Below are 23,539 nucleotides of genomic sequence, written 5' to 3'. Positions count from 1 at the left end.
CAGAGTACTTATTCTCCTTGACAGCAGTCCTTCTTCCTGCCTGACACAGTGAGGTCATTTCCCCGGCAGTACACGTATCTCAGCCCAGGCGTTATAAAGACGCGTTGACTCTTCAATACCAACTTTGCTAGGGCAGAAGGTACCAAGACCCCGGGCTGTGCAGTAACAAGCGACGTTATCAAAGTCTGCAATAACGGCTATTTCTCCACAAGAGTGCCGTCAGTGAGTCGATCAGCAGAAAGAATTGCATTGCTTCTAATGGCGTTGGAGGGTGCCACACAGGCTAAGTTGTGCAATAACCGACACCAAGCTTCGTACGATCAGAAGATGGAAGAGTTGTGGCATCTAAGGGACCATCTCCGCTTCAAGCTAATGACTTGCAAGTCGAAACTCAGCCCGAGGGCCTTGCGTTCGAAGGCTAGGGATCGGTATATGTCACCGCGATCTGGTGTATTGTATGACCATACTACCCGGACCCCTCTGATCGGCAAGAGACACGACCTGCGACGAGATCCCAACCGTCAGGACAGTGAACACCACACTTATGGAGCTGGGTTCAGCTTGACTCTGATCCCATAAGAGGGCTTTTGCGAACTTTGTTGAGAACCACAGCTGTGCTTTTGCAGACGGTCAGTCCACCAGGATTCGGACGGTTGGTCAGGCTCCGCCACGAGACAGACATATTGTCTCTGGGAGATTGAGCTCCAACCATTTTGACCCAACAATGATGAACACAGATAGCGTCTCCACTTCGATTGCTCCCTAGGATCTGCCGGATCAGAAGGGCTGATCTTCCGGCCTTCTGCTCTTACCAGGGCCTCACACTGAGCAGAGAATGGAGGAGTTAGACACTCAGTCAAGAAGTCCAGCCTGAGCAAATGAAATGGGCGTATATGCTGGAGCATTGCCACAGACAAAGGCCGAACATTGTGTTGACGACCTGTTTCGAACATTCGCCGCTTTTGTGTCCCTATAGTAAACCGTGATTTATACCATAGTGAGAGCCTGTAATTCAAGGTTGTGACCACATCAAGAGGATGAGACTGAAGTTCACCAATGTAGGTTGGCATTGATCAAGAATATTCGGTCCTCGTTGCGCCTACATCATCAGGTCCACGGTAGGCGCTCATGTAGCTTGATCGTGTGAACGAGACAGGGAGGAACGGATTTGATCTCAGGGAGGCGCCCTCTGCCCTCCGATGTAGACGTGGTATCAAGATCAACTATCAACGAATTTGAGAACAGGGGCACTCAATGATATGTTCACTTCAGCAGCAGCCCTGAGGAAGATCCATGACACTAATGGAGGGAGGGCGTCAAAAAGGCATCGTTTGTGTGACAGAAGATGAAGGCGGAGAGAGTGTGCAATGGCTTATCACCTCGGCCCAGTCTCTTTCTATCTATCAATCACATCCCACCCTCCAGCCAATCCTCTAACCCAGCACACCCTCTCGAACCCTTGTCCCAGCAAACTACTAGTAGCTCGACGGGGCTTGTCTCTCCATCTTCTCTCTGTTCATTGGCTTCACACATCTACCACCCTTCAACCCTCATTCGTCCTCCTCGGTCCTGTAAGCGCCTGCTGCAAGTCAGCACAGCACAATCGCCAGTCCTGAACCCGTCCGTCACCTGCAAGATGGGATGGGATGGCCTGACCAGGTTCGTCTGGGCGAGGGGCTCTCTGCCCTGCTCTGCACCTCACAGGTCTTGTTCTCCTATCCTCCTTTCTCATGTCAATGAGCATACAGAGCTTGTGAAAATCCAGGTCTTAGGGGTTGAAGGCGAAAGGTAAACGACTACAACCGTTGTTGGTGGACAGCGGCGGCCTCACAGAAAGCTTGACCATGCCACAACGCCCTTGAAGCAGACCGGCACTGCACTCAACGGACTCGAGAGAGGTCAATCAATCAATCAATCGCTTCAAATTGAACTCAGGCAGCTACCGACACCGACACCGATAGCGACTCTGCACGCCATGGTGTTCTTCCTGTCTCGACGGTGGAAGCCGAACAAATGGCCCTTCTACGGCCTGCTCGCGATCGAGCTGGCCTTGACCATTGCCTTGCTGGCACTGTTCGGGATTGCGGCGCCGAACCTGTACCGGACGAAACTATGGCAAGACGGTGCAGACAACGGCTTCAACTCGAGTCCCGCCACAGGACTGTACGCGGCAGCCAACTATCGACCGTACACGACGCCCAAAGTGTGGTCACCATTGTAAGCAAGCACGAGAAGGGCGAAACGAGCAAGCACAACGGAGCCAAAACGCAGGCTCACCAAATTGTCCAAGTATTCTAACGGTTTGTTGTCGAACAGTATAACAAACTATAACGTCGTGATCGCCGTCCTCTCCATGTTCGTCATGCTGGTCAAGGCCATCATGTACATGCTGCACGTCTTCCCGCCGATCCTGTCCGCCGTCGTCCACGCCATCCTCATCGCCCTCTACACCGTCTCCGTCGACTACCAGGCCAGCAGCGACACCACCGACCCCGACCATCCGCAGAAGGGTGCCCCCTGGTATATCACGAAGTCGTGTAGCGTGGCACATGACAAGAGCTTGGTCGGCTATTGCGAACAAGCCAAGGCGAGCTTCGCATGCACTTGCGCCATGCTGGGCATCTTCGTCGTCTACTTCGGCCTGGCCGTCTGGTCGTGCTTCCCGTCCAAGAAGCAACGGCTGGAATATGCCGAGGAGAAACGTCTCAAGGCGGAGAAATGGGCTCGCTTCGAGATTGTCGAGGATCCGGTGACGGGCGAGGCCATCAGCGCCCCACCACAACCAGACACGCCGGGATTGCAGGACGGACTGAGTCCCATGACTCCGCGAACTAGGGCGTTCAATATCCTCGGAGGGACGAAAGACTTGCCTCTCCGGAGCCACTTCAGCACTGCCAACAGCAACAGGACCCCAAATCCCGATGCAACTGCCTCAGCCTCAGCCCCTGCCACATCTCGTTCCTTTGCTATGAGAAGCCCGCAAATGCCGACAAGTCCCACGACGCACGGGTTCGCTGAAGTGCCGGCCAGTGACGTCCGAGCAGGGAAGTCGCCTGAACTATATTTTCCGCCTCCTCCCAGGACGTCGAAGAAGTAGGATCCCAGGAATTGTAGCTTGCCAGGTTCGCTCTTGCAGCTGGTGTGATTGAAGAGAGCGTGATATGGACTTGACAGCACCAGGTTTCGGTGAGATGGACCGTCTGCCCGAGGCTGAGATGGATGAGGAGAGAAACGAGACCATCCTAGGGATGTTGACTGTGACTTCTTTCAACCTGATGATGAATGAGCGTCTGAATGGCTGGGATTGAACCGCGGACATCTCCTGCCAGAGCGGCCTGGTTTGTAGCAGAATCAAATTTCATTGCACATAGTACACTTGCAACGGCAACTGTGGCGCGGAGTTGTCATCAGTCGTCGCCTTTCGTGATACCGCCCAGGTCGTCCTGGACACGCTGTATATACACTCTTTCTCTAGAACAGGCAAATGTATCCAAGATGCAAGCAGACGGGCGAACGAATCTCCGGATATCGTCATCCACAGGCTTCCGTAGCCCACGGGTCGATCCAATTTGCATTGGTCAATGCTACCGAGCGCTCAGCTTCCAGTCAGCTAGTCCAAAGAGACTTGCGTGGAGCACCCTGTGTTCATGCTTGAAACTGAAGATCGGCTACTCACAGCGGTGAAGCCATGATTGGTTATCCTCGCGCGCTCGTAATGCACGCCTCTTGCTCGGCCCAAGCCTAGCCATGAGTCCTCCTTCAACAGAGGTCGGAAACATTGTAGAAGTTGGGCTCTGTACAACCTGCTCACCTCCTTCAGCATCTCCGGTGAGGTCGCTCACTACGACTCGTCCCGGCGCGGCGGTTGTGCTAGAAAAACTGGTCAACAACGCCAGCCGTGTAGGATCAACCGATAGAGAATCAGGCACATCTGTGCTGGCGCGCGGTATCCCAACGTAAGCGGCACTTGGATGCCCTCGGCGAAGGGGAAGAGTTGTCAATAGATCCGCTCTCCCTGGTGCATTGCCCCTAGAGTGGCTTGAAGGGAAGAATGGCCGTGCTTCGATGTAGGCTGAAAGAGTGGTGGATGGGAGTTTGGATCATCGTTTCTTGCTCAGGCAAAAGCTCCCACGATAGCCATCAAGAGCCCACCCAGGCCAACGGCAAGGCAAGCCTCAACCCTCCTGCGTCCTTTGAGGATCTCATAGCTCTTCTCGCTGAGGAAGTCCTCCGCAATCAGCTGGACAAGTCCGGCGAACAGTAAGAGGCCACTACTGATAGCGTTAGTGATGCCAACCATCAACAAGCCCACCTCAGACGCCGGGTCGTAGAGCTCATTCATCCATATCCCAATGGCTTGGCCAATGGGGGTGGTGGCTCCGTAAGCCAATGCCATCAGCCACGGCTTTGGACTGCGGGCGTCGAACAAGGCCGGAATCAGAGCAGAAATCCGGGATCCTAAAGCAAACCCTTCAAACGTCTGGTGGAAGCAGATCGCCACCAGTAAGACCACAAATTCCGTGCCTGTGGCTACCGAGACCGCCATTCCAATAAAGATACTGTGGAAAAGAATGCCGGCTTCGAGCAGCAAGCATTGGAGGAACAGTCTTTGGGGATTTTGTTCGGCGGGCGCGTGGTTATCATGTTGTGACGAGGCTCGTCTGTGAGGGTGACTGAAGGGTGCAGATTGTTCTGCTATCGGATCCAAGTCGTCGAGGTCGTCGGAGTCCGATTCGCTGGACATGGAATGCCGAGTTTTTGGGGTCCCATCAGTGTAAGGTGTCAGAGGCGTGCCTGTCTGGTTCAAAGAGACGCGACCGTTCCCTCGGGTCGGCCTGTGACTGGGTTCTGGTAGCCCATCCCATTCACCTCCATGGCTATGGGCGGCTCCTTTCGATGCAAAGAACATTTCAATCGAAACTACCACAAACACTGCCATCATGGCGATAAACCCCGGCATGGGTGTGTAATTCTTGCTCCAAAAGTCCGGCAGACACGGGTCGGTCATGGATATGAAAGCCGTGGGCAATAAATGAATGAATGCCGTCGCAATCAGGACCCCCGTGCCGAAATGTCGCGACAGAAACAGGAAGCGGTGCGGGATCGGGAGGTTAGGGAACCGCCGTGCGATGATCGGGAACGAGCATGCTGTCAAGGTCAACCTTTATGTTCGTGAATGAGGATCCGGCAGCTACGTACCTAGCGTGCTCAGCCCGAGGAGCAGGAACAAGGCAAACACATGGATGCCCGTGTTGTAGGAGCCCTGTTTTCCGGGCGTACCGCATGTTGGCTTCTCTTTTCGGCGGTCCAGTTCGGCGCGGAGGACTTCGAGCGGGAGCTTCGTCACATCGAAGTCTGGAGCTGTCAGTCAGCAATGCGAATGTGTGGTTCGGGTCGGGATGAGCACCTTGAGACATCACTACCGCCACCGTTGTCCGGCTCGAGACATGACCGTACAGATATCTAGGTATTTACCTTGCACGGCGTCGACTGGCCGAACGCAGGAAAATCAATGCCACGCGCCGCGGAATCGGAGAAGTCAGCGATGCTGACTAAGGCGCGACCTGTCCCTTGGATTAAGCATTGCACTAGATGCTTCCACTAAGCCGTAAAGGGATATTTGCTCTTTATCAGAGATATTTGGCAATAGAGGTTATTAGGCGTATGATCTCTCCTCTCCCTCTTCCTCTCCCTCTGCAGGAGTGGCCTTGGATCATATCGATCCTCATCTTTTGTTACCCATCATCCAAGGTGATGAACGCCCTGGACGGCGTCCCAACCTGTCCCTATCTCCTGTGTCAGCAGCTCATATTCAGCGCCTTTCCCTCTCGCCGCTTTATTCATATCCTGGAACATTCCCCGGATTGATGGTAAGGTTCCTGACAAAGAAAAGGGCTCAGACCCTTGCCGGGAGAGCCGATGACTACAACTATTCCTTCTCAGCCACTCACTGCATTTCTCTCGCGTAACGCAACATTTTCTCAGACCAAGCTTTGTCCATCGCTTGAATGATGATGATGGCGGCGACGGTTCTTCTGGCTGTTTTAATGGAATATCACCCGCGACAGCGGAGATGCTTGGATCTGGGAGGCTTTTATTACGGCATCAACAAATTCTGACCTCGATGTCCCTGACGCCGTTTGGGTCTGATCTCATCTTTAGCCCGGTCGATGGACTTGTTAAATAGGTAAGGGTGGTTCCAACACCATTCATTCATCGGTGGATGCTTTTGCGATCTCTTGTTCTTTTGCTATTTTCGTTTTGCTGTTCCATCCTGTCCATACGGCATCATCGAGAAAGTGAATACCCCCACCGCACGAAATCATTCAATCGAACCAACGAGTCCATATCATGGCTTTTGATTGTTGTCGGCGATCTCCTGCTAGTTGACATACAGTCCTCGTCCAGCAGGCCTCGCGAGCGGACTACCCAAGACTGATCTGCTTCGCTCCTCTCCAAACCATACCCTACGGCTCCTCCACGCCCATGTCGTCTAAATACCCAAGAAAAGCTCAACCCGAGTCTCAACCCTCCAAACCCACCCTTCCATTCGACATCGACAACTACCTAAACCCTTATGTCCCTCGCAATCCTCTATATCTCCTTCCAGCCTGGATTTCGTACTGGTTCGGCTACCGTCCTCCTCTCAAGGACGCAGGAGGACCTTCAGATCGCCGTTGTCGCCACCATTACTTCCAGACAATAACAGTATGGTGCTCCGTCTTCGTCGGCGCCTTCTGCGGGCTTGCCATCATTGAAAACGTCTTCCTCGCTCTCCCTCCCCTGTCAGGCCATGAGGTGCCCATCATTATCGCCTCGTTCGGCGCGGCCGCCATTCTCGAATACAACACCATCGAATCGCCCCTTTCACAGCCGCGAAATCTGGTATTGGGCCATTTCCTCTCCGCCATCGTGGCAGTCGGGATCACCAAACTGTTTGCTCTTTTGCCCTCGGCGCGGTTCGACGAGCTTCGCTGGCTCGCCGGCGCTCTAGCCGTCGGAGCTGCCAGCGTGGTCATGAGCATTACCAAAACGGTGCATCCGCCTGCGGGGGCAACGGCGTTGTTGGCCGCGACGAATGTCGAGATCCAACATCTTGGATGGTGGCTGCTGCCGTTAGTCTTGCTGGCTGCCTCGCTCATGCTGGCCAGTGCACTGGTACTGAACAACGTCGCAGGCCGCCGGTTTCCCATCTATTGGTGGACGCCGATCGATTTGAAAGCACTGCGAGAGGAGCGGTTGGAGAGGCGACCACAGGCTGCGTTCATGGATACCGACCCAGAGAAAGCCATGGAGTCTCAGTCCATATCGCCATCGACAACAAGCAGTCGCCGCAAAGAATCCGGCATTTCGGACGCGGACACTGAAGCTGGCTCACAAGAGATTGGGGATGGTGGGCATGACGAAGACCTACGCAAGACGGGAACCCGGTCCACACGTCTAACGCATACCGCATCATGTTCTTCCGCGGGTCGAATCCTTCATCGACCGTTTTCTGAATCGGCTGAAACGTTGGATCGGCAGTTGAGCGCAACTACATCACCTGCTGTTGCTGCTATCGATGGACGAATGGCCGGACAACGAAGTCAAAGCCGAAATCGGAGCAAAAATCAGGTCGAGTCTCAAACTGGCCAGATAGACAGACTGAAAGATCGATCAGGCGAGAATACTAGGATAATCATCACGAGAGACCAGCTCATCGCCCCGGACTGGCTGCAGCTGAATGACTATGAAGACGAGATTCTGCGGATTCTGAGAGAGCGATTAAAAGATGGTTGACCGACGAACCGTTCACAGCCGGTGTAGACGGCTGAGGAACCAGGGACATCCAGATTCAGATCTTATCATTATTGGTTCTTGAGGCACCCCTCGCATGCAATAGAATTGGAGCAGGATGCCGAGTACAACGATCCTGTTCGGTGGTGTGATCCTCTCACTTTCCTCCTTCCAGATTGTTTTGGATCTACTGCTTCACCATTGCGTCTTGCTCTGCTCCTTGCCGCTGATCGTATACTGGCGAATACACTCCGCAAATGGTTGGAAAGGTAAGGACATATAAGCATCCTTTTGCTCTGGAAGTCTAATCTCCTCGTCCCTGCAAGTCGATTCGTTTCAGGCAGCAATATGCTAACGAGCCTCTTACCGAGCCTGCCGCCGCCGCCGCCAATCCGTCCTTGTCTATTCCGTCACTGACCTATTCCTTCTTACTCTCCTCTTTACTCCCAAACAAGTCCTTAGCCACCAAGCCCCGACAGATCGGATGATAGAAATCCTTATTCTTCTCAAACGTCTGCACCGCCAACTCGTAATCGAGCTTCATGAGGCCACGGTACAACGGACGAACGAACTTCATGCGTCCAACCTCGCCCAGCAGCTTGGCCACCAAGGTCTTGACGCCCGAGGCACCACTACGCATGGCGATCTGGTAATACCGACTCGAGACCTCGACGTTGTGCGTATCCTTGAGATCATAGACGTCGCCCATCCGACTCGCGTGCTCGGCCGGCAAGGGCTTGTCAAACGCCAATACGCGCTCGAGGAACACCACGACCTGGTTAGCCGACCAGCCGGCAATATCTGACCGGGATGGACTAAAGTCCGAAACCCAACCGACCTCCTTGCCGTTTGCACTGGTCAGTTTCTCCCACCGGTCGGCGAGTCGGTACGCGACGTCGACCAGGCTGGTGTCGAAGTTGGGCCGGGGCGGGAACCCAGGTTTGTAGAACCAAACGTCCCAATCAATCTCGGCCAGCTTGGCCGACACCTCTGCGTCGTCCTTGAAAAAATCCAGCAGCGTCGTCTTGAAATCGTAGCTGTCGAGTGACTTGCCTCGCCACGTCTCGAAGTAGTGCGGAATAAATTTGTCGAATTGGGGCTTGGTGATGAGCTTTTCAATGTAATAGAGGAAGTTGAACCCCTTTTCGTACGGGATGCTCGAGAACGCGTCGTCCGGATCCTTGCCCTTCAGGTCGATGACCAGCTTGGTGAACTCGTGCTGTTCGCCGAACTGCTCGATCGAGTCGCTCAGCGCTTTCCATCCGATGATGGCGCTGAAGTCACGCCACTGGTCACCGCCGTGGACGGCGGCCTGGATCCGTCGTTCGAGATAGGTTGTCCAGCCCTCATTGAGCCAGAAGTGCTCCCAAGATGCGTTCGACACCAGATTGCCCGACCATGAATGCGACAACTCATGCGCAATCACATCCACGTTCTGTCTGTCTCCGGAGATGACGGTCGGCGTGGCAAAGGTGAAGATGGGATTCTCCATGCCTCCGTAAGGGAATGAGGGCGGCAGGACCAGCACGTTGTACTGGCCCCAGGCGTACGGAAAGATCAACGACTCGGCGGCTTGCAGATATCTCTCCGTATCTGCCTCCAGTTCCCATTGGCAGGCGCGCAGCTCATCCGGACCTGTGGCCACCACACTTCGCGGGCCGATCTTGGCCGTTGCAATATCCCCACTGGCTAGGGCGAAGAGGTACGACGGAATCGGCACGCCTTGGTGAAACTTATAAATCTGAGAGCTACCGTCCGGCGAGGGAGCGGTGGGATTCTCTCCAGCACCAATGCCCGACGCAATGACCGGCAAGGGAGATTTGATGGTGAAATCGTATGTCGCTTTGACGTCAGGAGTATCTTGACAGGGGAAAATGGAGCGCGCATGGATGGCCTGGCATTGCGAGAACATGTAGGGATGTTTCTTGTTGGACGTTTGTGCCGGCGTCAGCCATTGCAGAGCGGTACACAAAGCAGTCGTCTCGAGATCGATGTGAACCTCGACCTTCTCGTTCAACTTGACCGTCCGGCCCAGTTTGATTTTCAGCGGACTACCGTACGGCTCCAGCCGGTCCATCAGCTCCCATTTCACCTGCTTGCCGTCGGCCTTGACGCTGTGGATCTGGATGTGGCTGGAGTCGAGGAGGATCTCGTCACTTTCTCCGTCGGTGATGGATTCAAGGCTGTGTGTCACGCTGCCCTGAAGTTTCTGCTGATCAAACAAGATGTCGAGTGCCGTCGAGGTGTGCACTGTTCGCCAGTTGTTGTAATTGGCCAAAGTGTTGGGGTCCCGCGGGGGATTGATGATGGTGGTCGCCATGGTGCGATGACCGCCAATGAGATTGAAACTGTTGTTCAGTCGAGAGGCCCGAATAGAGGTTGAGACGGTTTGGAAGGCGGTTCTTGTGATGGACGCAACGTTCCACGCTCGGGCTATGAGCATCCGTCGCTAGGCCAGCAACCACTGCAGACCTTGCTGTGCCGCTGTGATCAATGAATGCGCTTCGGTCACTTTGGTTGGAAGATGGTCGGCGCTGATTGCGCGTAACCGGGTCAGCTCAGCTTAGCTTTACGCAACGCAAACGTCCAGGACTTGGGGCGAGTGTAGACTCCTGCCTAAGATCCGACAAGATATCAAGACAACTTGAATCGGAGGATACTAGGTACATAGATACATTATCCAGGTATGTAGATAGTATAGGAAGATGTACTGTACATTTAAGGTCCGTTGCGGCCTTGGCATCGCATCCCCGGAATTGGGATTATATTCCGCCGACCGCTACAACATTCATTGCCTCAGGTTCATAGGATTGATTCCACCTACAACTGACTACTACCAGTGATAATTCTATCACCTAGTACCATGCAGATCCCTGGCTGAGGTCAGTTCAGCTTTTAAAAGAGACACCTGCGAATCTGCAGCTGAAACGAGGAGATTTCCCCCAGGCCTCTCGGACGACAAGAGCCTTGAAACTGGAGCCACACATACCCCAACCACCAACCACCTACCACCAACCTTCAACCATCTACCCACGCACGCACCCAAGGTAGGAACGTACCCAAAGCATCCTATGTCCTGGTCCTTGCTAGTACTGCTCACCGCCCAGCGCCCAGCGCCCACAACAATCTTGACCTTCGCTCTTCCCGGAACCCATGGGACAGCGGCGTCAAGGAGGACTCCTCAAAGAAAACTTTCTCTAGAGAGGATTCTTCCCCTTCAACACGCAACACCCAATACGCAATAGGCCATCTCGGGGGAACTTGGAGCAGCCAGGACTCGTGGCGAGTCAAGCAGATTATTACAATAACGAAAACAACACCACAAGTAGAGAAGACGAGAATCGATGTTTTCCAGGTGCCTTGGCTGGTTTGTGGATGTCGGTCGTACCACGAACAAACACCTGCATGAGGCTAACGCAGAACTGCCATACCCTCGGTATCACGGCTGGGATTTCCTCCTCCATTTTCGCTCACCGTCATTACAGCGAGATTGGGGGTTAGTGGTACAGCCTTGTCTGCTAGTGAGAGGTGGTGTGACGGTTGGAAAGGTACTGTTCGAGAGCAAGACGAGAGCCAGTCATGAATCCACATCCGAGGTCGCACCGCGGAGAAGCCAATCGTCACAAGCACCTCCCAAAATTGGTTCAAAGCGATTCAATGAGCCCTAAGTTGGCCAAAAGCTATCGTAACAAGCCAGCTGATCCCCACCCATCACCGTGCATGCAACTGTCTCGAATTGATGATGTACGAATGCGAACACAGCATGCTGCTGGTTCCTGAATACAGCTATGCTATGTGGCGTGTAGCACGCCAACCCTTTCTGCTTCTTCTCGTGTCGTCTCCTGACACGCACTGCGCGCTCGCCTCGCTGTCTTACAGCATCCCAAGCTTGTAGTCCAGCCCAATCATCTCACTTGCTCTCACGTCGCCCTTCTTCCGTCGGCACCTCTATTCGCTCTTGTTGGCTCTTTCGCTCGCGCCCCGGACGAATGTGCTCAAGTCGCCGACCGGAAGATTGAGAGGAAAGTCGACGGAGGCCAGCAGTTGCACGAAGAAGAGGTACCATCCCAACAGGGACACGACGAAGGTCAATCCACCCGCTGCATGTTGAAGTGTCATGTGGACCACCCCTTCACCCAGGCCAAAGAAGAACCCGGCCAGGCAGCCAAAGGCGGGTACGAGCAGGAGGAAGATCAGGACGAAGACAATGTTGGTTCGAATGGCCACAATCATGTAGACAAAGCAAAGCAATCCCATGTAGACGTGGAAGTAGGCAAACGTAGCGGCGAAGACAGGATTCGTGGCCGACGCGGCTGGGTTGGTAGGGTCATAGGCGATAGAGGCGTTGAAGTAAGGAGTCAGGGTGGCCCCGAATGACAACCAGAAGGCGCCGAATGAGCCAAACACCACGAAAGGAAAGGTGTTGCCCAGGATGAATTCGAGTAGTGCCCCGAGAAGCATGAGAAGGCCTCCGAAGAAGTAGTAGACACCGCTAAATACCTGGTCAGCCCGGGACCAAACACCTTCACAGAGCGCGGCAACTTACACTTCAGCGGCACCCAGCCCGCCAGCACCTCGCCAACCCAACAGGACGTTGGACAGCGGTGTCAGGGACAACAGAAACCCGACCAGAGCACTGTCGCGGGTCAGCACAGCATCAACGGTCGTCCTGGGTTGTCTTACAGAGGAGTTGGATTGCCGAAGGTCGACCGGATGTTATTAGAGACTCGGTTTTTGGGTGAGAGATAGATCTTCTCAAAGAGCTCCGGGGTGATCGAGATGCTTCCCGCCGTCCGGATCCTCCTCAGAGCACTCTCACTGTCGTGATGGTCGTGGTGGAGGTCATATCGCCCGTTGATAGAGTCGCTACCGGCGTGGTCTTTCTCGACGTCGGCGTTGTTCGCCATCGTGACGCTAATCTATGCCTGATAGAGATACGGTGGTAGTGGATGAGGTGAAGTACCGGTGCAATTGGTACTCGATCTCAAGTTGTACTTGAAGAGAAGAAAGACTGCCAAGTGAAAACGAGGTGAGGCAGTAAAGAGCGAACCTGAGACTTGGGGACAGTGACGGAAGGAACACAGCACAAGGTGCACCACGACTTACCATCTAGGACAAACTCTGGGAGGCCCCCCGAATAATATAGTCTTGTCCAGCACCTGATGTTCGCGTCACGGACAATGGCAAGATCGACTGATTTCTCCTCTCGGTAGAGGGGAGACCCCTTAAACCCGCTCAGCCGAGGGCCCAAACAATACAGAGCCTGTTGGAGCGGAGGCCGGGCCACATCCCCTACTAGTCGCAAACCAATAGCGCAAAGTCCAGAAATTGGTCGAATGCTTGACGGACGGACATCCTGGTACCGGAGGTTGGCAAGGTCCAGTCGACTCTGGTCACCTCGATTCTCGATTGAGAGTCAATGCTCGAAAGGATGGTGTTATGAAGGCCAAGGACGCCGTCTGCAGGTGCCAGTCCGCCAATGGACCACCGCGAGATTGGCTCAAGCTCCGGTCTAGCGAACGAACTAAGCAGAAGTCTCCTAACCGGGCTGCGGGGAAATGCTGGGGTAGGAAAAGTGGGAGAGATGAGGATGCTCGAAAGGTTGACAGGTGTGAGTACCTAGGTAGGCAGAGGACACTGCCGCCTTCACAAACGGCCAATGCAGATCGTCCAAGACTGGGCGCATGGACAAGCAGATTTTTCATTTTCTTTGGCCCGCTCTCAATGAGGCAATCCTGCTGTCGCATGTTGTAAGAAGTTGGGTATTGGAAGTCATCGGGGTCATTATTGCTTGTCAGAGGTCGTCGTCCAGTGACAACACGGACCTGGGTTTCAGCCCACTCCTCGCCGGGCGTAGCTCGATCAATGGTGTTGTGGACGGTCGATATACGTAAGGAACCCAGCCAGTTCGTCGTTGCCGATTTCTCGGAAACGCTGTGTTTGCGGGGTCGGGCCAATCCCAGTCGATAGACTCGATCTCGGGACATGAGTCTCTACGTCGCGCAGCTGTCGTTGGACGACTGCCAATTCGGTGGTTACGTACCGCTCTTGGGAGGACATGTTTGCCGGACCGCAAGAGGAAGTGGTTCCATGCGAACAACGCCTATCCAGCTCTTATTGATCAGCTGGCCCACCATTGAGGGCTTTATCGTCGGTCATTGCACCTGATGCATTGACTCCAGACCTCGTCCCTGCCTCTCGTCTGAAGGCCTGTGTCGAAGCATGAACGGAGGTGGGCATGCTCGACAGGACAGCAGCCAAGGGGGAAAGAATGCAAGCGCACGGCCTTGCTTGTTCTGCGTTTCCGGGCCACCGTCATCGTGGAGTGCTAGTACCGGCGTGACACACTAGACCGTTCGTTAGCACAATGAACCCTGTCTTTTCTGCCAACCCCGGTTTGTTGGATGCCATTGGAAGGGTCCTCAGGAACCGTCGGGAGCAGGATGGTGCACCGTTATATGTTCAACGCATGCTGCAGCACCTCTCATCAATCGAGTTCAGGCTCACGACAGCCATCAACGCGATCTTTGGTACAGACACTGCTGAGCATGAAGGTTGTCAGTATGAGAGGGTCGCGGGTTATCTGCTAGGATAACATTGCTGGACAGATGGGGCGAGCGTCTGCATTGGCCCCTGAAGCTGCTGCCACTAATAGATCTATCAGATCACGTGTCAACATGCTCAATTGAAGGGCGCCCTGGACCATTGGAGGCTAAAGATGTCTAATAGACTTGTCGAATGGCGACCTCAACATGATGTACAGAGCGCGTCCTGTTTCCTGCCGACCTTTGTTGTTGTTAATGTCGTTCTGGTCTCCATTGTGCCGGCGATAATATCTGAGTACCCAAGTATCATATGTTGTTGGTGATGTTATGTGGTTTTGGCTGACTCGGATTCTATTCGGAAGTACAGTCCTGAGCCACAGTGAGCAACGTCAAGGTGTGCCTGAGGCGGATGCTCTGTCATGCGTAACCCGATGCTTTGGACATCTTGGGACATGTATATCAAATCCGCCAGTCCCAAGAAAGCACACACGAGGGCGATATAGGAGCTGATATACTTACCGGTCGGGCTGCAGCTGTATCTGGACGTGGGCCTTGCAGACCTCCAGGCCCTTTCAATACTCACGAGGCTTCCCCGACGACGTCCGGTCTGTGGAATTGCTCCTAGAAAGTATCAGCGCTGTCACTGGGCCTCAGTTGTTGGTGCTTAAAATCTTCCTCCTTCATTTCTCCGGACAGCCGTGTAATTGAACAGCACGGTTTCCTTTGATATATATATACACACGTTGTTTGCCCCTTGAGTGGTCAAAACCACAGATCCAGTGCAAAGAACGACAGATCACCGTTTCTTTTTCAATGCTTGTCGGATTGATCCTGATACTCCAGGTAGAAAGCTGCCGCATGTGTATATGTACAGGATTTGATAGCTTTCCGTTGCTTTTCCCCTCGGCAATGTCATGGTGCCATAATCGAGACCAAAAAGCTGGGATAGCGACTCAGATCAACGCCGAATCTATCGTGGTCCCCTCCCCTGCGAACAATCCCACGGACGTCGGAATTAGTTTCATCTTCTCGTGGTCCGTTTTCAACTCTCCGCCGCAAGCTTCGTCAGATAGGCTTCAAGGTCGAAATTTTTATCGTTCGGATCCGTAATTACTATCAACCAAGTTGTCAGTCTCGTGCGTTCACAACGGGAGTGCCACCGCTGCGCCAGCATATACCGTCACCACTGGCCGTCTTTGCTTGAGGAGGAAGTGTCTTCTTAGCCCATTCCAGCTTGGCTTTCTCTATTAAATCGAGCTTGTGTTGATACTCCGCTTGCGCATGTGCAGCTGCGGTTTTGGAGCTGATCGTTCGTTGGTGCGAAAAGCCGTAGACAATACCCGCAAGGAGGGCCGAGTACCGCAGTACCTGTGGGACGTCAGCTTCAGACCCCAGCATATTGCGGTGCGAGAGGGATTGGAAGTTGAATGATCGCGAGCCGCTTACATTGACTCCTTGTGAAGTTGACATTGTGAAAGTCCACCACGTTCTACCACGGTAGCCGATAGTCCACAAAGCTGGTCAGTTGCGCACTGTCTGGTCCTGACCGTATCAATGCGCACGGCTAGAGAGCTGCGGTGTTGTTGTGAGAAAATGGTGGTGGTGAAGCTGGAGGACGTGAATCTGAGAACATTTCGTGCTTTTCCGGAGCTCTTCCCTGCGCCCGTCCAATCACGTGACACCGCGCTCCGACCCCCGATCGACGCGAGTTTCCCTCGTTCAAGCAGCGGGCCCCATGTTATAGTCGGGGCATTGCCGTCACAAATCGCTTGAACCTGTACAACCTGCCGCAAGTTTCAGCCATGTCGTCGCGGAAGGATGAGCTACTCGCGAAAAAAGCCCGCTTGGCCGAATTGAAGCGGCAGAGGGAGCTGCGACAGGAGCAATATGCATCCAGTCGGCGAAGTATTGGAGAGGTATGCCAGATCAGCCGGTCTCAAGAAAAGCCCTACTGATTTCGAAAGGCTCCGTCGCCCAGCAAAACGGCGGAAGAGCGAAGATCTGAAATCGATAGCCTCGTCTCAAGTCTGATCGATTCCCGGAGAGACTCGATCGCGACTCCGAGCCGAAGGCAGAGCCGACCCAGTTCTGTTCAAGACACAGGGCAGACCACCCCTCAAAATGGATTTGAATCCTCGCCCAGACGGGTAATGCAATCTACGTCGACGCAGACCGAGCCTACGGACGCTTCGTTTCCTATCTACGCAGATGCGGCTGCGCATGAACGGGCCCCGCCCAAGAAGGAGTACATAACGTATTCGAAAGGCGTGCAGACCGAGCCCTACACGGATAACATAGACATCCAAGACGGTGCTGGTGATGATGTTGTCGACTCACCCGCGCGCGCGCGCAAACAACCAAGCAGGCGCGGTGAAGAGAAGGACGAAGAGATCCGAGAGACGCTTCGGCGGGAAATCGAAGAGGAGATCAAGGCGACTTTCAATCGAGAAACGGACGCCTCTGCGTCGATACAGTCCCGGCAGCGCTTCCCGTTGCGGAATCTTACCAACAACGAGCTTAACGCCGTCGTTGCATCTCCCGACTTTGTGGCGTTCGTGGAGCGGTCTTCCAAGGTTATCGAGCGCGCACTGGACCTGGATGATGAGTACGACGTGCTAGCGGACTACACTCGAACCTCCACGTTGGACGATGATGACGAGGATACCGATGGTCCTTACTCACGCACTGGCAAGAAGTCACATTCTCTACGTGAAACAATGCAGCTGTTCTCAGACCGGCATACCCGCCGACGCATCGTTTCGGACATCCAATTCTCACCACACTTCAATGAATTGCTCTTGTCTTCTTACACCAAAAATCCCTCCGCTCCCCATGAACCAGCTGGTCTGGTCCTCCTCTGGAATTCCCACGCACCCTCAAGGCCGGAGTACACGTTCACCGCCTCGTCGGATGTTCTGTCGGCTCGATTTTCGCCGTTCCACCCCAATCTGGTCATCGGTGGCTGCTACTCGGGCCAGATATGTCTCTGGGACACGAGAACGTCTGGTCGAACTGGTCAACCGGTCCAGAAAACTCCTCAATCGGGGTCTCATCTCGGCCACACGCACCCGGTATACAGCATCAGCGTCGTTGGCACGCCCAACGCCCATAACATTGTGACTGCTTCCATGGACGGTGTCGTCTGCTCATGGTCTGTCGACATGCTGGCCCAGGCGCAGGAGTACCTGGTCCTTCATACGCCCGCCCCCGCGAAAACGGACGATCTCGCGCCCACCAGCATGAGTTTCCCGGCAGCCGATCCCACCTTCTTTGCCGTTGGCACAGAAGAAGGGAGCATCTACGGATGCCATCGGTACGACCGGGCAGGTGCACAAGCCGGCGTGGACACTCGCGTCGCGTACCGAGGACACACAGCCCCCGTAATGAGCACACAGTTCCATCCGGCTCGGGGTCCTGTGGATCTAGGAGATCTTCTTCTCAGCTCCAGCTCCGACTGGTCTGTGAAACTGTGGCGGGTCAAGCCAGCTGCCGCTTCCACTTCAGCTGCGGCCATTGCAGCTTCGGCCACGACTCCTGGCCCGGCGGCCCAAGGCCCAATCTTGGACCTCGGCCGCGAAGACCTGGTGTATGATGCGAAGTGGGCGCCTCACAAACCATCGGTCTTTGGCTGCGTAACCGGTTCCGGCGATCTGGAGGTGTTTGACCTTACCTATGACCTCGAAGTCCCAATTGTAAAGGCTGCTCCGACAAGAGGCAAGAATGGAATCGCGCCTTTCCGCGGTTTGAACAAGCTGGCGTGGGAAGAGAAGCGAGGCAGCCACGTGGCAGTTGGTGGACTGGATGGCGTGGTGACCGTGTTTGACGTCGGGAAAGGGCTACAGTGTGGAAACGGCGAATGGAGTTCAGAGGAGTGGGTGACGATGAAGAGACTGGTAAGCAAGCTGGAAGGCGGCAAGTCATAAGATTGATTTGATCGGTCAGGTGGACCAGAGCGCTTTTCTCTTTCGTCGTCTCTCTTGGAAAGCTGGTGTTTTGCAATTTGCTCCAGTCTATGCATGATACCCCATGAGCATGTCGTACCGGCGTCACGTTGGACTTGGCCATGAACTAGTCACTATGAACTCAGAATCAAGCGTACAGTGTGGATTGTGCTGTGTGTATCCTGGAGGATGATGCTGTATTCGCAGACGGCTGGAGGCCTGTCCGTCGTCCCGATAAAGTTCTGCCCGTGTCTACCGATATAATAATATTCTCCTTTCCGGTCCCTGTGATGTTCAAAATTCCGATTCACAGCCTCGGTTTTGCCATCTCCAGATCTAGCCCAAGCACGTCCAGATCGACATCAATGGCATTCTCGCCCAACAGGACTTCTTGGCAGTCATCCTCGGGCACTCCATTGGCAAATTGAGACACGACGAAATCGACCCGACGCTGTCCTATCACCACCATCGGTGCGTGCCACGTGCCCGGTCCGTAGGTGACAGCTTGATTCCCCCGTGCCACGAACGCCTTGAGTTGCGTCAGGTCAGGCGGGCCAGGGATCTGGACCGATTCACCGGACGACGTCTCTGCGGCAGCCGATGATGATGAAAGAGACGGAGCAACGATGACGAGAAACACCGTGGCCTTATCTTCGGCCGACAAGCCCAGAGGACTGAACGTCTGGGTAGTGTAGGGATGGCGCTCGAGAATGGAGACGTTGAACGTCCATTTCCCCGACATGGTGGATTTCTCGACGCCGACGCCGCTGATATTACGGGGAAAACATGAGAACATGCTCATCTGCGGTTTGGCGACTGCATCGCCTGGTTTGGAAGGGTACGCGTCTGTGAACTGCGAGATGGGAGAAGTTTTCAATGCGGAATTCTGGTTGGCGAACACTGGCGCCGGCTGCTGCGGTACGTGCAGCGGTCGTGGGATGGACGCTGGTACTTCATTGAGAGAAGATGGCAGCGGTGAGCATATCGCTGTTCCGAAGGGAGCAAATGATGCTGGTGTCAGAGGTTCGAGATGTGGTGCAGCAGGTCGAGAGTGGAAGGTAGATGGTCGTGTCAGTGTCGGCGGCGCCATGACGAGGGGTTGAATCCTCTCAATCTGCACTGCACCTGTCGACAAGGCTCGCGATGGTGTTGTCGTCCCAGCGTTTGGAGGACTCGTGCTGATGTCTGTCCGGGGTCCGCGGGCTCCGCGGGCTCCGCGGTGGCGCGATCCGGCTGAATTGGACACAAGGCTGAATATTCGTGTCGGCGGGCAGATTTCTATCTGTGAACAAGGCCGCCGGTCGGTGCTCTTCCGCGACCAAAAACAGAAAGGTGCCGGGCTGCGAGGATCCCACTGTCATCTACAGAGTAGCTGGTTGTTGTTGACCAACGATCTTCCAACCAAGAGCTGAGGCACTCCATATTGTTGCTCGTCAAGCCTTGGGGTGGAGATCAAACGGATGTCGGCAACCACGGCGTGTTGTCCGGCCAAGCCCGTTCCAGTGTACCGCCGTCAAGTTAACATTTTAGCTCGCTTGGCTCCCGCAGCTTTGATTCGATTATGCTTGTTTAGTCAATTCCAACGTCATTGTGGCTTTGCTATCATGGCTATCAGGGGCCCGTCCACGCAATTGGCATGAAGTCTCCGTCCAATTTTCGTCCCGCCCGTCCATAGAAACCCTCGCTATACAGGCCATAATCCACTTTTATCAGCAATGTCGCATGAAAACCTTCAATCCATGTTATTGAGAGACCCGCTCGGATGACCGCCTTCAGAATCTTAGCCGCCCTCTCGATCGGTGATATATCGAGAAAGATGCCCGTTGCCATCCTTTTCTTACTCTGTATTTTTTGTGCTGTAATTGTTGGTGGTTCCTGGGGGTTGATTCACTCTCAGTTGTTGTCGAAATCTTTCCAAAACCGTATCTACTATCGCCTCTGATCTGTTTGGTTGAGTTTGGGCTTCTCTATCTGCCGCTGTAAGTGCCCTTCCTTCTACGGCGGGAGCCATACTTTCGCACGAATGGAGACATACCTACAATATCGCCGCATAGGGCAAACCGTTCGGAAACAACTCGAGTCGGACGCAGCAGACGTGCGGCAACTGCCATGTCTCTCACGCCAGGAGACCCGCGTCGTCGGTGGCCGACAAGTTCTTGTCGTCGATTGGGACGGACCGGATGACCCTCACAACCCGCGAAACTGGCCGTTTATGAGACGCTTCAACACCACAATCATCATCACGGGTATTTCCTTCATGGTGGGACTCGCCGCACCCATCGACAGTGCGGTCCTTCCTCAAGCCGCGGCAGACTTCGGGGTCAGCGAGGTGGTCGAAACGATGGCGGTCGGTCTCTTCTTGATTGGCTTTGGCGTGGGTGCTTTGATTTGCGGCCCATTTAGCGAAGTTCTCGGGAGGAGTATGACCTATCTGGTCAGCCTGGCTTGCATGTGTATTTTCCTGATGGCATCGGCGCTGGCGCCCAACATTGGCGCCCAACTGGCTTTTCGATTCATTGCCGGCTTCTGTGGCGCGTCCCCTCTGGTCTGCGCCGGAGGGTCAGTCTCAGACATGTTCACGGCTTTGGAGAAGACGTACATGTTTCCCATCTTCTCCATCGGAGGCTTCGGCGGTGCGGCCGCCGGTCCGATCATGGGAGCGTGGATTCCACAGTCACCCTATCTCCATACCTGGCGCTGGACGGAATGGGTGGCGCTGTTGTCGGGTGGTCTCATCTTGTCCTTGACCTTTCTCTTCCAGCCGGAGACTTACCATCCCGTGATCCTCAGCTGGAAGGCGGCACACCTCCGAAAGATCACGGGTGACAAGCGATACTATGCAGCGCACGAACTGGAACGTACCCCGCTGTTGACACGCCTGAGGATCGCCCTTCCGCGTCCGTTCGAGATGGCCTTCCGCGAGCCCGTCATCCTGCTCATCACCCTCTACATGTCTGTACTGTACATCATCCTCTTCACCTTCTTCGATGGGTACGAATACATCTATACCCGCACCTACGGCATCTCGCAGGGTCTCACAAACACCATCTTCGTCGGCATCTTTGTGGGCATCTGGCTTGCCTCGGTATGGATGCCTTGGGTCTACAAGAAGACGGTCGAGGCACAACGCCGAGCCGAGGCAGATGGATTGAAGCAATTCGACCCCGAAATCCGGCTGTGGTTCGCCATGCTCGGCGGAGCCCCGGCCATCCCCATATCCCTGTTCTGGATGGCTTGGACCTCGTACCCGAGCATCTCCATCTGGTCCCCGATCATGGCATCGGTTCTGTTCGGGTACGGAACTGTCTTGATTTTCATCAGCTCATACATGTATCTGATTGACACCTATGAATCTTGGGCTGCGAGTGCCTTGACATTTGTCACACTTGCCCGTTACTGCTGCGCTGGCGGAATGACCATTGTCGGAATTCCATTCTACAGAAATATGGGGCATCATTGGACCCTCACCATCTTGGGCTGTCTGAGCCTGTTGCTGACGCCCATTCCGTATGTCTTTTACAAGTACGGCCATATCATTCGGAAAAACAGTCGGTTTGCAGTCACGCGTTCAGTCGAAGAGGCCGAAGAGGTCGAGAAGCCCGTTCAGCCCGACGATTCGGGCTCTTCCTCCGCGACAATTCCCATCGAACAGGTCCACGGTGCGAATGAAGAGCAAGGCACGACCGGGGTCGCAGCGACCCAACATTGAGAGCTATCCTGTTGTCCTTGTTGTCTTAGGTGTTAGGGCTTCGGGTCCGTTTAGCGAGCGCTCTTTCCCTATAGATATGATAGATCAAGCACATGCTTGCAAGGAGTTACTGGTACTGGTACTGGTCTATGAAAGGGCTACCTGTCCGCAGGCGCCTACCGTACCTATTGGAACAATGCATAATAGCAGTGGCGTGCACGAGAGTTTGAAGTGGTTTCTACTATAGCGCGCCGCCCAGAGAAGGCGAAACAGCGATTTACCCTGGTATTGTGGCTGACTAATAAATGAGTCAGACAGCGCCCCTCCGTTCTGTTGTGGTACGTACCTATCTATCATCGTCGCTCTGCTGCTCTTCGTCCCTCTCTCCACCCGTGAAGCGTCAGCATTCCCATACTCTGTAACGCTGTACATTGTGCATTTCTTCTCCTCAACTCTCACACGTATCTGCCTGCCCTGCAGACTCGACTTTAGCGCGAACTTGCCTCTTCTCCGCCGTCATTATGGCGTACGTACCAGGTCTCACCCTCCCGGCCGCCGTCTTCTCGAATGCCCCGGCAGCGATCCTCCTTCCCTTGGGGTTGGGCCTCGGAGCAGGCCTGGTATCCCAACCAGGAAAGGCCACACCCAAGAAGTTGTCGGACCCAGCGGCAAAGGAGCTGGGAAAGTTCCGAAGTGCAGAAGAACATTACATGGCCCTCAAGCAGCCTCCCTTCAGGCCACCGCCTTGGGTCTTTGCGCCGGCATGGAGTACTTTGTATTTGACCATGGGTTATGCTGCCCACCGAGCCTGGACAATCGGCATGGCTAGCATGAGCCCGCAAGTCGTGGAACATACGAGAAGAGGCGCCACCTTATACACCCTGCAGTTGGGCCTGAATATCATTTGGATGCCTCTGTTCTTTGGCCTAGGGAGACCCATCGAAGCCATGCTCGACATCACAACCCTGACGGGCACCGTGGGCTACCTGACATATGTGTGGTATCAGGTGGACAAGACAGCTGCCTATCTGATGGTCCCATATCTCGCCTGGCTAGGGTTTGCGACCTACTTGACGGCTGGAACTGGCCATCTGAACGGTTGGACTTTGAAGACTCCGGCAAAAACTCAGGCAGAAATCGAGGGGAAAGACTCATGAACTTCCATTGGGTCCTCTTGACCAGCACTTTGCAATGTTAGCAGTGCATCACGTCGTTGGAGTGGTCCCAGCGGTTCGCATTCGCACGGTGGAAACTGACGAGCGCTCGATATGGCTGGATCTCACGAATCCCTCCGAGGCGGCAATCCGATGCCAGACGCATTCAATAGAAGGATAGACCAACAATGTCGTTCCATACCTGCTTCTGAGTCTCACATCACTCTCCCTGTCAAATTTCTAACGATTTCAACACCCTGACCTGATGCCTCGCAAGCATCGAGGTAAATCCTGGCTCTCGTTTCGCCTACAAGAACAGCAGATCTTCAACCAGGTGTGGTCAACTCAGCCCGCCGCGCGAAGGATTTCGCGCTATTGAGGCTGTACTGTACCGTCCCATCTTTCATTGTTCCACCGCCCTGTCGCGGGTCCTGC

At 54.4% G+C, this 23,539-nt stretch overlaps 10 protein-coding genes across 10 annotated transcripts; 5 read left to right on the top strand and 5 right to left on the bottom strand.

Moving 5' to 3' along the window:
- Nucleotides 1–1,975: 1,975 nt before the first annotated feature.
- Nucleotides 1,976–3,097, top strand: A1O1_05528 (uncharacterized protein; the record flags this gene model as incomplete). Its single annotated transcript, XM_007726414.1, has 2 exons — nucleotides 1,976–2,217; nucleotides 2,317–3,097. The coding sequence occupies 2 exons, from the start codon at nucleotides 1,976–1,978 to the stop codon at nucleotides 3,095–3,097; spliced, it is 1,023 nt and encodes a 340-aa protein (XP_007724604.1).
- A 1,017-nt stretch (nucleotides 3,098–4,114) lies between these two features.
- Nucleotides 4,115–5,417, bottom strand: A1O1_05527 (uncharacterized protein; the record flags this gene model as incomplete). Its single annotated transcript, XM_007726413.1, has 3 exons — nucleotides 4,115–5,148; nucleotides 5,200–5,355; nucleotides 5,408–5,417. The coding sequence occupies 3 exons, from the start codon at nucleotides 5,415–5,417 to the stop codon at nucleotides 4,115–4,117; spliced, it is 1,200 nt and encodes a 399-aa protein (XP_007724603.1).
- Nucleotides 5,418–6,486: 1,069 nt separating this feature from the next.
- Nucleotides 6,487–7,779, top strand: A1O1_05526 (uncharacterized protein; the record flags this gene model as incomplete). Its single annotated transcript, XM_007726412.1, has 1 exon — nucleotides 6,487–7,779. One exon carries the CDS (start codon nucleotides 6,487–6,489, stop codon nucleotides 7,777–7,779), a length of 1,293 nt encoding a protein of 430 aa, XP_007724602.1.
- Nucleotides 7,780–8,194: 415 nt separating this feature from the next.
- On the bottom strand, nucleotides 8,195–10,096 carry A1O1_05525 (leukotriene A-4 hydrolase; the record flags this gene model as incomplete). Its single annotated transcript, XM_007726411.1, has 1 exon — nucleotides 8,195–10,096. The coding sequence occupies one exon, from the start codon at nucleotides 10,094–10,096 to the stop codon at nucleotides 8,195–8,197; it is 1,902 nt and encodes a 633-aa protein (XP_007724601.1).
- Nucleotides 10,097–11,724: 1,628 nt separating this feature from the next.
- On the bottom strand, nucleotides 11,725–12,683 carry A1O1_05524 (uncharacterized protein; the record flags this gene model as incomplete). The annotated part of the gene is made up of 3 exons (XM_007726410.1): nucleotides 11,725–12,268; nucleotides 12,323–12,412; nucleotides 12,460–12,683. The coding sequence occupies 3 exons, from the start codon at nucleotides 12,681–12,683 to the stop codon at nucleotides 11,725–11,727; spliced, it is 858 nt and encodes a 285-aa protein (XP_007724600.1).
- Nucleotides 12,684–15,363: 2,680 nt separating this feature from the next.
- A1O1_05523 (uncharacterized protein) lies at nucleotides 15,364–15,791 on the bottom strand (the record flags this gene model as incomplete). The annotated part of the gene is made up of 2 exons (XM_007726409.1): nucleotides 15,364–15,434; nucleotides 15,500–15,791. The coding sequence occupies 2 exons, from the start codon at nucleotides 15,789–15,791 to the stop codon at nucleotides 15,364–15,366; spliced, it is 363 nt and encodes a 120-aa protein (XP_007724599.1).
- Nucleotides 15,792–16,123: 332 nt separating this feature from the next.
- A1O1_05522 (uncharacterized protein) lies at nucleotides 16,124–18,244 on the top strand (the record flags this gene model as incomplete). The annotated part of the gene is made up of 2 exons (XM_007726408.1): nucleotides 16,124–16,237; nucleotides 16,286–18,244. 2 exons carry the CDS (start codon nucleotides 16,124–16,126, stop codon nucleotides 18,242–18,244), a joined length of 2,073 nt encoding a protein of 690 aa, XP_007724598.1.
- Nucleotides 18,245–18,569: 325 nt separating this feature from the next.
- A1O1_05521 (ureidoglycolate hydrolase) lies at nucleotides 18,570–19,352 on the bottom strand (the record flags this gene model as incomplete). The annotated part of the gene is made up of 1 exon (XM_007726407.1): nucleotides 18,570–19,352. One exon carries the CDS (start codon nucleotides 19,350–19,352, stop codon nucleotides 18,570–18,572), a length of 783 nt encoding a protein of 260 aa, XP_007724597.1.
- A 933-nt stretch (nucleotides 19,353–20,285) lies between these two features.
- On the top strand, nucleotides 20,286–21,971 carry A1O1_05520 (uncharacterized protein; the record flags this gene model as incomplete). Its single annotated transcript, XM_007726406.1, has 1 exon — nucleotides 20,286–21,971. The coding sequence occupies one exon, from the start codon at nucleotides 20,286–20,288 to the stop codon at nucleotides 21,969–21,971; it is 1,686 nt and encodes a 561-aa protein (XP_007724596.1).
- Nucleotides 21,972–22,471: 500 nt separating this feature from the next.
- On the top strand, nucleotides 22,472–23,107 carry A1O1_05519 (uncharacterized protein; the record flags this gene model as incomplete). The annotated part of the gene is made up of 1 exon (XM_007726405.1): nucleotides 22,472–23,107. The coding sequence occupies one exon, from the start codon at nucleotides 22,472–22,474 to the stop codon at nucleotides 23,105–23,107; it is 636 nt and encodes a 211-aa protein (XP_007724595.1).
- Between the last annotated feature and the right edge of the window lie 432 nt (nucleotides 23,108–23,539).

Source organism: Capronia coronata, assembly GCF_000585585.1.
Source record: "Capronia coronata CBS 617.96 chromosome Unknown acBCG-supercont1.4, whole genome shotgun sequence".
In the NCBI taxonomy this organism is placed as follows: Eukaryota; Fungi; Ascomycota; class Eurotiomycetes; order Chaetothyriales; family Herpotrichiellaceae; genus Capronia; species Capronia coronata.
Note: the sequence above shows the minus strand (reverse complement) of the source record. Positions and strands in the feature narration are given on the sequence as shown.